Raw genomic sequence first — 13,445 nt, 5'->3', positions numbered from 1 at the left:
CACAATGGTGACATAAAATTCCGCCTTTCTCATTGGCAATAATAATAAATTGGCAATATTATTGTTAAATTTTACTTGGTCTTTATGTAGTCCTTCCGGTTTGCCCATGTACATGTAACTTGTGCAGTTAAAAAAAATGTATACTATTGTTTAGTTGCATCTAAAATAATGTTAAATAACTTGAAAAAATACAACCTTAAATAAAACTTTTCCTGCATTGCAGGGTGCTAAGGTCAAGGTTTTTCAAAAATTATTCATCCAGGAACTTCCTTTTTAGTCACATTTCATTAGTTAAAAGCCACTGTTATTTAGTAACCAAGGAATGGTTATTCCAGCTTTGATGAATCAACCATTTCTCTGTTCATAGTCTTTGTGATAATTAGCAAAACACAACAGAACAGAGTGGCCAATTCCATGGCAATAAACATTCCACTCCAACCATATGCCTTGCCTATTGCTGTGAGAGGAAACCCACCAAGAGTTGCTCCAACTAAACAAGAAATAAAAAGGGATTTTAATAATGATGCAGAGTTCAGTCTCAAGCTTGCACATCTATAGTCGAGGACACTCTCGATCTATGGCTCACCAATAAACAAAAATTTTACTTTCTAAAGAAACTGTGGTGCTGCGTCGGTGGGAGATTGAAACAGAAATTAACGAGTTGATAAAGGTCGAATAACCACCGTTAGCTATCCAAATCTTTCATGGTGGTTATTCGACCTTTATCAACTCGTTTGATAAAATTAATTTCTAATGCTCACCAATGTTGAACTTACTGTCATACCTTTTGTAGGGGAAATAAGACTTGAGTACTCTTTCTGTCTATGGTGTATGCATCACCATAATGATAATAATAATAATAATAATATTATTATTATTATTATTATTATTATTATTACTATTATTATTATTACTATTATTATTATTATTACAACTTTAATGATACAGCATACCGTCTCGAACTTTAACATGTATAGTCAAGGACATGTGCAATCTATTGCTCGCCATGGTATGCTTAAGTGATTTGGTTATTTTCAAATCTGCTTTTCAACGAAAGCAGCACCGAATACCACCTCAAATGGATTTGGAAGGAACCGTATCTCCCAAAACTGAACTGCAAAATTATTTTGTACATCATAAAAACTTAAAAGCTGATACAACTGACTCAAAACAAAAAGCAAAAACAGAATTTGAAAGAATAATTATTTTGCCACTATAATGGTCCCATTTTGTGAGTACAACCTGTGACCATTTGTTGCAGAAGTAATGCACCATTAGTTTTAAAATTTGTCTACTATATTGATAATAATAAAATAGCAAAAACTCACCATTTGCTATCAGTGCAACTATGGCATGCGCTGTTCCAGATAATTCTGGCGGACTGTTTTCCAAGGCAAGTACACCGTACAAGTTGATAGCAGTATACAATGAGAAACCTATGCCAAAGATTAATGCTGAAATAATCCACTGCAAAGAAGAATAAAAAATGTATTCATGTAATAATATTATAACACTTTTACTTGTAAAACAGAATTATGCCTTATGTTTCATTGCACGGGCGGGAGAAGTCTGGCTCCCCTTGAAGCTCACATTTAAACAATACAATACATACTTAATTGACCGCTCCCCAAAGAGGCTTTTCAGGGCCAATGAAACACAACGAAACGACGGAACAGAATAACAACAACAACAACTGTTAAGAATCCCAACTGGCCGGAGGCAAACCAGTTGGCTATTTACAAGTGCAGCAGGAAAGTTGAACCGTGGACTACCAGGATCATATTCAACAAGTGGTCAGAGCGGATCTTGAACCCAGGATCTCCGGATCTCAAGGCCAGCGCCCTAACCACTGGGCCACACTGCCTTCTATTTAGGAGACAAGACTTACCGGTAGTATTTAAGACACCAGCTTGCTTGAAACAAAAAAAAAAGCAGTTACAGTGTCTGTGCCATAATTAGTAAGACTACCGGTAACAGTCTATAGGCACTGGAATTATGAGCATTAATTTATACGCATAAAAAGTATGTTATAACAACTTCTAGGCAAAGTACCAGAAAATGCCATTTCACATAAAGATCATTGGGACACCATTTGGCTCCATGAAAAAGACATCACTGTATACATTTACTCAAGTCAAGTCCCGTTAACTCTGTCTATAATTGTATCCATCTATCCATTTTAGCTACCATTACTATGAAAATTTCAATTTTACAGGGCAAATAAGACATCAAGATATCTAATTAAGGTGGTGTTTGCTATGTACACTAAGCAAATTATAAAATTAAACAATGTACACGTCACTACAGTTTAATAGATGTTTCTCTATAATATAATTTACTATTACATACTTTTAACAAGCTTACATACTGTATGTATTGTGGAGTTAACAAAATTGTACATACCAATGTCGTTGCAGATGACACAGCTGTATGTAACAGATACAAACAAAGTAGCTGAATTACTGCAAATGCAATCATAGGAGGAATTCTGGGACTGGATGTGGTTGAAGCACCATACTATCAAAACATAGACAGACTTAGACCATCAAATAATCAAATCATTTTAACTCTTATAGCATATTATTTTACAGGTGTTTTACAGCCCATAGTTACATGTAGCTAATCAAGAGGGTACATTATCTTGTAAATATTGCGTTTCTGGTACTCTAATTGGCTAACATTAAATCTGAGTCATCAGTTCATAATTAATTTTATTCTGATGGAACCAAGTGTTGACAAAATGAAAGGTTTGTGCCCGAAAATAAATAAAATATAATTATTTCCAAGAACATATAGATGTCATTAAAATTTGCCAATACACCCCTCGTTAGATTTGTCAGATTGCAAAAAATTGTACTGTTTATTATACAATAGTTATGTACAGATAACAGCCTTAATTATGTGCGGGCATGCACAAAGAGGATTAAGTAAGTAACTATGTACAGACAACAGAACAATAATACGCTCACAACATGGAAACCAAAGTTACAGGTGACAATTTAGTGAAAACAATTATTTTAAAAGGTTATCTAATGTACCGATTGAAAGTAACAGCAACATGATAAACAATATTTTTTTTTTTACTTCACTGTTCATTAAAACAAGAAAACAAGCTGCTTACCACTCAAGATTAGCTATATTTAATTGAAAGACCTGCAGCCATTCAAAAACCCTCTCAAACTCAAAGCTGAAAGTTATCAATGTTTTAATGCCTTATACCAGACAATTTTACTGGCCAATTGAGATTGGATTTAGGTTACAAAAAAGAAATCAGAGAATAGAGTACCTTTCTAACCAGTATGTCAGTGACATACCCAGATGCAATACTTCCAAAAAGACCACCAATCTCAAGAAAGCTCATAACAATGCCACCTGCATCCCAAACAAATTGTTAATACTTAAATAACTATTGAAAGGTGGGCTCTGTTACAGCTGTAGTGAGGAACTTTCAATTAAAGTGAAACTATAGGTGTCCAACATGAGCAAGAGCTCATGGTTGAAATTTCTCAAGCCTTCTTTCACTAATAGCCTGTATTGCCGGCGGTTTTGTTGGCCTGAGAGGTACTAAACAAGTAGCAAAGTTGCAAAGAGAATGGGGCCGGGAGCTGTATTTCCATAAAATGTTCCTCTCCACCAGGCAGAAGTTCCAGGGAGGGGGGGGGAGGGGGGGGGGGAGATATGGGGCATAAGCAAAGGGTGTATTGATGATAACTGACTAAAAATAGCCTCCACAAAAACTACCGTAAACACAGGCGTATAAGCCGCACTCGCAGATAAGCCGCACCCCGAGTTAAGCAACTTAGATTTTGGAAAAAAAAAATTTGAAGGAAATTAAAATAAATCAAAAGTGGAGTCTTGACAAAGATGGCTTAGATGTAAATGCACTGTTTCTTCAAGTTTCTTGCACTTTTGACTTTTTAATAGTATGAAAATCCGACTAGGACATAAATTTGATCTTTCTCTGGCATTTTTAATCCAGTACTTTTCATTCCTGTCCATTTCTCATTAGAATTTACATGCAACAACACCTGACGAACGTTTCGGTTCGTTTTAGCTTAGTAACCAGACATTCTCGCTCGTTGGTGGATCGATTTCTGTCGAAGTGTCGACATTGTAAACAACTTTGTGGTGGAATGGACATTCCCTGCTGAGTGAAGTTCACCTGCTCAAGAAAGGCAATGTTAAACCGGTTAAAACATCTTTTAACCAGGCCTTCTGATATTACGCGATGGTGCGATTTCGCACAATCGACCTCAAATTGCATCCGATTGCACAATTCACGAAAAATCGCATAATTCACAAAAGGACGCACAAAATTCATAAACTGAAACATAAATCAAGACGTTTCTTAGAAATTCCTGCATAAATACGCCATTTTTAAGATGATTTATCTTGGAAAAAGGCTAAAAAACCTTTGTCACCTTCGATTTCGTAAACATTCGAAGTTCAAGGCTTTATTTTTCATGTCGGGGACCTGGTACGAGTCTCCTTCTATTGGTGCAACACAAACACGCCCTTATATACACACCACTGAAATGACACACTTGCCTTCTCATATAGAAGAGATTTATGAAAAATAAGCGAAGTTGTAAGTTTTTCGGAAAAATGTAGTTTCTTTTGTTGAAAACTGATAAAAACTTACTCATGGATAAGTTTGTTGTGAAAACGCTCGCTTTTTCTTCGACGAAGAAACATTCCGCCCAATCTGACAGCTCACGATCCAGCAAGAAAGTACCTCACAGGTACGCTCCACGTGGACGACGGACTGATGTTTTTCTCGTCGTGCAATATTAGGGCCTTTTATACGAGAGAAAATAAGCCGTGGCTTACTCTGGCCACGGTGTACAAAACACGCAAAAGGAACTATTTATACGAATATATATTCCCAGGTCAATATAAGCCGCGGCTTGAAAAAGACGTGAACGTAGATTTTGTACCATTTATACGGGGTGAACATTCGAGTCTTCTGTAAGCCGCGGCCAGAGAAAGCCGCGGCTTATTTTCTCTCGTATAAATGGGGGTATGGCCCTATTGTGATTGACCATCTTCGGAAGTTCGTGGTTGACGAGCACCTTGATCATTCATTTGGCATGTTTGTGTCCTTTCAACTTTTAACGTGGTGCACCGGTAGTGCAGAAGACCTCATTTTTTCTATTTATCCCAACTAATGTCGATCGAGATACATAATTACTGTTCCTTTGTGTTCAAAATGTCTTTAGGGCAGCAAAAAAGTGTTTTTCTTAACCTGAAACCTTATAAAACAAGCTCAAAATTGCTGAGGAAAAAATCGCATAATTAACATTATTTATCGCATAATTGGCCTTTCTAATCGCACAATCCGCCCTGAAAAAATCGCATAATTTGCATTTTTTAATCGCACCCTGTCAGAAGGCCTGTTTAACAAAGAAGGTTTAATCACTGTGTAAGCTCAAACAAAAACAGCTCTTTTAGGAACCACCAAACTCGCAAAAGCAATGATCAATGCGTAATGTGGTATTGTTTTATGAAGTTCTTATTAATTTGCTGCACAGGTCTATACAGACTTGAGAATTTTCGCAAAAGTTGTTAATTTATGCCAATTTACGGCAAGGTGTCTGGATGTTCTCGCAGATAAGCCGCATCCCCGATTTGATCCGAAATTTTTGAGCAAAAAAGTGCAGCTCATATGCCGGTGTTTACAGTATATTTCTCCCAGAAGAGCCAGGAGCCCAAGGAGATTGAAAATAATTTGCCAGCACAACAAAAATCTTTTTCCCAGCCAGCAGATACACACCTCCATTGGGTGCCCCTGTACTTTGATTGTATTATGTACATTGCAATGATTTAAGGCTTCAGGGGAAAAGATACATGCACAGTTGGATTGGTTGGGTGAAATGAGATAAAGAAAGCCTAGCAGCTTTGATTTACAAAGGTGCAGTTCTAAACAAAATAATGAAACAGAAAAGCTTTCTGGCCTTGGTCTTTTCACCAGATGGTGAAAAAATGAATTACCAAGACATGGCCACGTGGATTATTATCTATTCAACATGGTATTCTGTCAATAAAATTCCCTTAATCAGCAATAGTCTGTGTTTTGTTAGAAATTCATGTAAGTGGTCTTGGCCAGCCATTTTTCAGAATTCTTCAATACATCATGATAAGCCATAAATCTAATGGTGAGCAAATTTTCTGAAGGCTAAAATAGGAAACAAATCCCCAGCAATAAGCACCTTTGATCTCCCAATTAAACATATTCATTGAAGGCACTAACTTTCGTACTGTGATCTTCCAACACTTTCTATCAAGAAAAGCTGTGTCCAATCACTAACTCCTGCCTTGACAAACAGCGTCATAAGATAACCTATACTCAAAACCCATAAGAATGGGCTCAGTAATAACGGAACAATCTGTGTGCTCTTCTTGTTGACTGGGTCGTGCTCTGTCCTTGACTTCAAAGGGGTGATTTGGTGAAACTCATCCAGTCCTGCCTCTGATGGGGAATCCACAATAGCAAAATAGGCTAAGATGCACAACAAGACAGTGGTAACACCAGGTACAACAAATGCAGCTGACCAACCATAGTTTGTTGTTAAATATACTGTTAATATTGGAGACACACTTGTTGCCAGGTTACATCCTGCTGTTAGTAGGCTCCAAAGTGTACCCAGCTGAAATGGTTTTAAGAATACCAAATACCTTAAAGGGGCAATATAGTTTTTTTAGTGGACCTACAATAATTATTGTAGATCATAATTCATGAGCCTAACAGCCTAGCATTATATCCTGATTGAACAATCCTCGTTAGTATTCTTCATATAAAGATACTATTAAGGCAAAGCTTGTTTTTCTCGTACGCTAATATTCTCCTCTCACAATTTGAACCAATGTTTTGAGTCCAGAGGGGCACGCTTTTTGTGGAATGTTTTTGAGTGGTTCAAAAAACTCACAGCATCCGTTTTATTGGGTCTAAAAACACTCGGCTACGCCTCGTATTTTTTCAACCCAATAAAACACTGCTGCTCGTTTTTTAAACATAATTATCATGTACTTTATCCCCTGAACTGGCCCCCATCAATGAGCAAAACTGTGTAACATTTAATATGAATTCATGTATTAGTAAATGTAAGCGCATGGGCCAGGGGGCAATTAAGGATTAATTGCACGCATATTTTCAAAGTTTTCAAAATGTTTTTGAAAATACAAGTAAAATTAATCCTTAATTGCACGAGAGCACATTGCGATTACATGTTTATCATATAAAGGGCAAAAATATTGAGAGAATCCGGCATTCAGTACCATGACAAATGACAAATACATTCCCATTCAGTTAAAGTTCAGTTCAATAAATAGTTCCTGTCAACATAAAAAGTGCTTAAAATGTAATTTATATGCGGACAAAAAAATAGTTTAAGGGACACTTCGAGTTGGATATTGTCAAAATTGGGCGGCATTTAATTTGACACATTTCTGGACATAAGTGCAGTTTTCTGATAATTCTCACTTGTGTACTGGTCAAATCAAAGCTTCTTCATATTCTTGAAACTACCCCACCCCACCCCCCTAAAAAAACTGGGCATATAGCGATGTTTCTCGTGATGTCTCCCATTGTTATTAATATGCCAACCAGAACCTAATTGGCTGTTGAAACAATAACTTCTTTTGTTCCGTGGTTGGCAAATTTGAATGTCAAAAGAAATCTGACATCAATTTTCGTAAACAAGAAATATCGCTATAATTGGCATTTACAAATGCCACAAGTCCTTGTAGTCCCATTGGCATTTTTGCTAGCTTCACTAGAGTACAAGTCACTTCAGCCACGTTCCTTGCAATAATTAATATTTGGAGCCTTTTTCTCTCCTTCCTCTAATGTCAGCAAGAATTCCCCTGATAGTTTCAGTGTATGTTATTATACACAAGATTATCTTCAAAAAATTTAACAAGGCAAAAAAGAAAACAAACAAAGCCACCTGAAAGGATTGTCAAAGTTGATTTTTTCAAGAACGACACCACGACACCAACTTCTGAGAGGACTGATGGTGTCCCTTTATGTTGATAAAAAAAAGTAATGCAAACCTCGTATGGAGAAAACCATTCTCTAAGTAACTTGACACAGGGAGGCCAACCACAACCTTGACAAAGGCCATTGATGCTCCATAGTAAAGTAAGCAACCATAAATTTCCAGTGAATCCGATCACAATATTGAAGATTCCAGTTAAAAACATTCCTGCTGTGAACATCGTCCTCGGACTTAAAGTATCTGACAACAGGCCGCTGGTGAATTTCGATGCTCCATACATCGCCGAAAACCCGCTCGAGATGACACCAAGCTCATTTTTGTTTAGACTTAACTCATACATCAAAGCTGGTATAGCAAACGTGTATGACTTTCTACAAAAATAGTACGATGAATAGCCTAGAAATAAAGACCCATAGATCGTCCACCTAATTCTCTGGTAACGACGGCACCTATCCTGCGCCATGTTTTCATCATGTGACTTCTTAAGAGTTTCCAGTCCTTGGCTAGCTTGGCCCATGTAGTCTAATGAACCGGATCCTATAGACCTTTTCGGCTTGTACATTTTGTTTTCCCAATACAGATCATGTGATAATACTCAGGAAGTTTGGTCTTTTGTTTTGTTCATTAAAATGAGGGCATGCAAGCATGAATATGCCTGCATGCACTCTTTTTAATGAACAAAACAAAGGACCAAGCCGCCTGTGTATTATCACATGATCTGTATTGGAAAACAAAATGTACAAGCCGAAAAGGTCTATTCACGAAGTGGAGGTGGCTACCGACACTGAGGTGAATAGTTGTCTTAGTATATTCTAAAACATTAAGATGATATCACACAAAGAGATGATTCTAACCCATTTATTCCTGCAAATATTACAACATTTTCGGATCAAAGGAATCAAAGGATAGCCGGAGTTTGAGTAGCCAATAAGCGCGCGCGTTCAACGCTATCCACTGTTTTGGTAGGTTAAAAGCTTATAAAGGGTATATCTTTGGGGCGACTCTCCTGTTTTGGTCACATAATTATTCCAAAATGTCCTTGCATGAAATGTTGTAAAAAGAATTTAAACTAAATCAGAGACCAAGAACAGTTTGCGCCTCCTATGCTATTAACTTTTTTGATCTAAAGGAAAGGAAATATGCTTTGAAGCCGTGTATATGATGGGGCGAGTATATTCACGGAAACAATTTTCGTCTACCAAGCAAATGATTCGCAAATCAAGGGGAGACGGTGACGAATGACTGAGGTAACAATCGTGCACGCATTTCCGTCAACTCACACGAAAGTAGTCAGTTTTCAAGTCAAACAATGTTTGAAAAGATAATTGTACATTTCTCTTAATGTGTGCCCTTATTTTACGAGTCAGTATAGACCTTGATACAGCTGGTTTTGTTGGAAATAATACTAATTGTTCGTTTGGCTTGATGTATCAAGGGCTTTTGTGATCAAAGGTTTATCATAGCAAATCTGTCATATTCACAAAGATGTTTACCCTACGTGAAACTGACTGATTGCAGCTGAATTTATCCAGGGGATGTACTTTCCCTTTTTGTTTAGACAAACGCTTCGGAACTTCCGAAATTGTTTCAACATGATTTCTACTGAAGAATTCAATGTGTGCCTATAAATACTACACAAACTGAGCCATTCTCCTGCAATCAAAATCCGAAACATTCCAGAGGCGAAGTATATTACAACCTTTAGAAATTTTCTTCTTTTTATTCAAGAAAGCGTAAGGCTAATGAGTGCTTACCGATTGAGCAAACATACTTAATACAGCATGACATTACGCGTGATTTTGTTGCATCTAATGGGCGGTACATTCGTGGAAGACGCAGTCTGAGAGCAAACCCTCAACTCGATCAGCAAGCTTAAAATTCTTGTCGAACAGACTGAACAGTCACTAGTCCTTTCCTTCCACGAGCTTATCTTTGTCAGTTTGATAAAGAGTGTTTCTTTCGCAAGTGAAGCCTCGTGCTTCCAAGCCCGGGACAAGCCATGAATTACAGACAAAATCATACGATGGAGTCACCTTTCATAGCATGCGGCGAAGACTTAATATACCTTACTTTGATGGCTATGGTTCAGTTATTGTCATTTGTGATCAATCTTGTTGCATTAATAGCAGTTTGGAAGCTCCCAGGCCTAGAGGAAAACAAGGGTCATCTTGCTGTGCGAACATTGGTCATAAGTGATCTTTTAATCTCTCTCTCGACGCTACCATTTTCAATTATTTCTTATGTGAATTGCTCGTGGACTGGGGGTAAAATTCTCTGCTATATCACAGCGTTTATCTCAAACACATTTTTGAGCTGGTCATTTCTATTGGTCTTCATTATGTGTTTGTTGCGCTTTCTCGCAGTTACAAGGCCACTTTACTACAGAAACCAACTGACATGCGCCCGCGTGCAAAAAGCTTTGCTCTGTGCTCTGATATGGCCGTGTATTCATTTGCTTCTACCTGTTACCGGATACGGGAACTTTCAGCTATATAAGAGAGGATATTATTGCGGTCTAGACCTCACTCCAAAGGAGCACAAGAATAAAGCCCTGGTTTATGCCACTGTGGCTGAAGGAGGTCTAATTACACTGGCAATACTGTATTTTTGCGGAGACATATTATGTTCTCTCCAACGAAAGCGCAGAGTTAGCAGCCATCTATTTGAGCAACAAATGCAAGCAGTAGGTATCCGCAGAGTCAACAAGCAACGTGATGGTTTCGCTCTTCTGACGTTTGTGATTGTGCTGGTCTTTTACGCTTGTTACGTTCCTTTCTTAGTAAGTGTTATTTGTGGGTATTGAACAAAGCGATGTATAATGAAAATAGGACATTGGTGAGGATCAGTGGGGTGCAATTACGAACTCGTGTCTAGAGGGGAATAGCTCGTGAATTTTGCATACCTCAGTTATGTTTAGATTTCTATTTCCTGCCAAAAGCTAGGGCGCATTCCATTCACCACATGGAAATTATATAAATTTTTTACCAAAACGTCTGGAAAACCCCCTTAATTTATGTAAGTGTGACTTATCGGGGACATTACTCATTGATTGGCTAAGGTAGCACAATACTTGGTGAGAGAGGCTGTCTGCTCTAAAAACAGATGGTTTCAGAAAAGGACTGATATGAATTTGCAAGCTACAAGTATAATGAGCGCCTCAGACACTTAGCCTTCTAAAGCCCACCTTCAACCGATAGGCTTTTTGCCTGTTTGTTTATCAAATGGAAATTCGCATTGCTTATTGTTTGTTTGTTGTTTGTTGTTGTTTGTTATTTATTTGTTTGAGCAGGTTGAAGTTTTGGCAGCTATTCAGCTGATGTGTACCTGCTATACCCACCCACCCATATACTCACAGAGGATAGCCACAACACCGGGAACTTCATCCCGTACTCTTCTCGAATAGTGTGTGGGTTCTTTAACGTCCCACAGGGAACTATCTGATTAAATTTCAGCTTTGGCGGGATTTTCATATATGAAAATTGTTCCACGGCACGCAATAAATGTAGGGTGAACGCGGGCCTATAGTATCCTATTAGCAGATCCAGGGGCCAGCTCAAGGAAAACAATTATTATTGCTGAAGATGACGAAGAGGCAGTCGATTTCTTTTTGCCTTTCAAATTTTTATCTTCTCAGTCACGTGAATTAGAGATGACACAACGCAATCTCAAAACCAAACAGATATTAGCACAGGCGCATTTTTAGTTAGCCGGACGCGAGGAGAAGACAGGCGAGAGAAAAAACTGGATATGCTAAATCTGGATTCAAGGAGGAGAGAGCGAAAAGAAGGACTGCTCGCACATTTTGCTTGCGTCTCCTTTTTCACTCTTGTCCCACCAGAGGTCGCTGATCCAAAAACCCGTCTCCTCTGGGAACGAGAATGTGGTTTTGTCAATAAAATGAGTCTGGTGGTTGTTGAAATGTGTACAGGTTGGGTGCCATTACATTTGCGCTTCATAGGTGTCACTCCAGGTTATCCTTAATTTTCTTTATCATTTTTTTGAAGTCAGTTTTAACGGTGTTTTTGTTGTGTTTTTTTTTTCAAGTCACTTCGAGCTTTCATCCTCATACGTGGTCCTTCCGCATTCAACGAAACTTCCTATTTTTACTCGAAGCTTTTGGCGCATGTCAACCCTCTTCTAAACCCGCTGGTGTACGTCATATGCAACAAGCATTATCGCTCATCTATCAAGGGACTATTTAAAAGCTGTTGCCTTAAGAGTAAATTCAGCATTCAGTGGAGTGCGAATTCTTCTTGAAAGGTGAGAGAGTCTTTATTACCGTGCCTTTATTTCATTTGAAATGCAGAGCGAAGGGCCAACGATTGAGATTTTCTTTACGGTTGTCAATTTACCCGAATCAATGTTGTTTTTTTCATTTACAATACAATACTAGTAGTAATCTCCGATTATTGAAACGCGTTCGAAAATCATGAGGTGCGCGATCGTCATTTTTGCATATGACGTATCAATGCAAGTACGACGTAATTCAAGATGGCGCTGGAAAAAAAAACGAAATTTGCTAAAACTTACCCTGTGCACAGGATACCCAAGATAAGAAATGTCGAACGCAACAATGACTTGACAATGCAGTACTTCGGTAAGCGATACAAAAAAAAAATTGACATAATTCTACGACAACTTACTTAACATATCTAAATAGTGCCTGAACAGGTTCCACAGCCTTAAACTGTATCATTACACTGAATAAATTATTAGAATTTCTATAACGATAAATTAGGGTAAATTAAACACCACTTACATAACTTACAATGCCATGTTTTAAAAAAATCTACAGTTTACAACGCATTCCTTTTATTTTTCCGCACGTATACCCTAAATTGTGCAAGAAGATAAACTCAGTTGATAAACCCTCCTCTGTGTTTCGCTTCCCCTTCGGTACAGTAGCACAGTTTGTTTAGAAACGTAAAAGCCCTTAGCTTTATCATCCATGGGTGGTTTTCACGTGACGTCATCGCCTCCAATGTTGGTGGACGAAAACAGCTATGATCTCTTATTAGCTCCTGTTGTTAGTCCACCAGCAGCATTGTTATCTATGTCTCTAGACGGACTGGTTGCAAACCATCTATTTTATTTGTTTTTATTTGATTCTCAATCTCCCAAATAAGTAGAGCACTTGTAGAGTAAAAAAGCTCGATACTATACAGAAAAGTGATGGAAATCATTTGGAAAGGGTTGACTCAGTGGAGGCGGGCCTGAAACCAAGCAGGATCACAGGCGCCTCGCTGCTAACTCATGATAAAGACCGCAAACTTCGTGACAGTAATTTAATCCTGGCTGTTTTCATTCCTTTTATAATAGGACGGCAGAACCATTGAATTGCGAAAGATGCCTGCATTATCAATGGTGACCCCGGCAGAGTGCCATCTTCATCTACTAAAAGTTCTGGAGTCGCTATTTATTGGTCAAGCTGTGACACCCCGAAGTACT

General features: G+C 38.1%; 2 protein-coding genes across 2 annotated transcripts in view; one reads left to right on the top strand and one right to left on the bottom strand.

The window, feature by feature from the left end:
* Positions 1 to 8,503, bottom strand: part of LOC138019366 (glucose-6-phosphate exchanger SLC37A4-like) — a 9,087-nt gene extending 584 nt beyond the window's left edge. The window contains exons 1-6 of the mRNA XM_068866132.1: positions 8,053 to 8,503; positions 6,251 to 6,647; positions 3,287 to 3,372; positions 2,404 to 2,517; positions 1,329 to 1,467; positions 1 to 490 (exon numbers count right to left, since the gene is read on the bottom strand). The exon at positions 1 to 490 is cut by the window's left edge and continues 584 nt beyond it. Coding sequence (XP_068722233.1) covers positions 327 to 490; positions 1,329 to 1,467; positions 2,404 to 2,517; positions 3,287 to 3,372; positions 6,251 to 6,647; positions 8,053 to 8,460 — 1,308 coding nt within the window. The 5' untranslated portion in view covers positions 8,461 to 8,503 and the 3' untranslated portion in view covers positions 1 to 326. The remainder of the gene's footprint in view (positions 491 to 1,328; positions 1,468 to 2,403; positions 2,518 to 3,286; positions 3,373 to 6,250; positions 6,648 to 8,052) is intronic.
* Positions 8,504 to 9,853: 1,350 nt separating this feature from the next.
* LOC138019443 (histamine H2 receptor-like) lies at positions 9,854 to 12,265 on the top strand. Its single transcript, XM_068866234.1, has 2 exons — positions 9,854 to 10,776; positions 12,042 to 12,265. Exons 1-2 carry the CDS (start codon positions 9,997 to 9,999, stop codon positions 12,252 to 12,254), a joined length of 993 nt encoding a protein of 330 aa, XP_068722335.1. The 5' UTR covers positions 9,854 to 9,996; the 3' UTR covers positions 12,255 to 12,265.
* Positions 12,266 to 13,445: the final 1,180 nt, after the last annotated feature.

Source organism: Montipora capricornis, chromosome 10 (assembly GCF_036669925.1).
Source record: "Montipora capricornis isolate CH-2021 chromosome 10, ASM3666992v2, whole genome shotgun sequence".
Classification (NCBI taxonomy): domain Eukaryota; kingdom Metazoa; phylum Cnidaria; class Anthozoa; order Scleractinia; family Acroporidae; genus Montipora; species Montipora capricornis.
The sequence above is the reverse complement of the archived record's forward strand: the minus strand, read 5'-3'. Positions and strand labels throughout refer to the sequence as shown.

Bases quoted from the DNA above. Each gene is read 5' to 3' on its own strand.
- LOC138019443 (XM_068866234.1), top strand. From the start codon at position 9,997: ATGAATTACAGACAAAATCATACGATGGAGTCACCTTTCATAGCATGC. The intron at 10,777-12,041 runs GTAAGTGTTATT...TTTTTTTTCAAG, and splicing joins CTTGTTACGTTCCTTTCTTA to TCACTTCGAGCTTTCATCCT.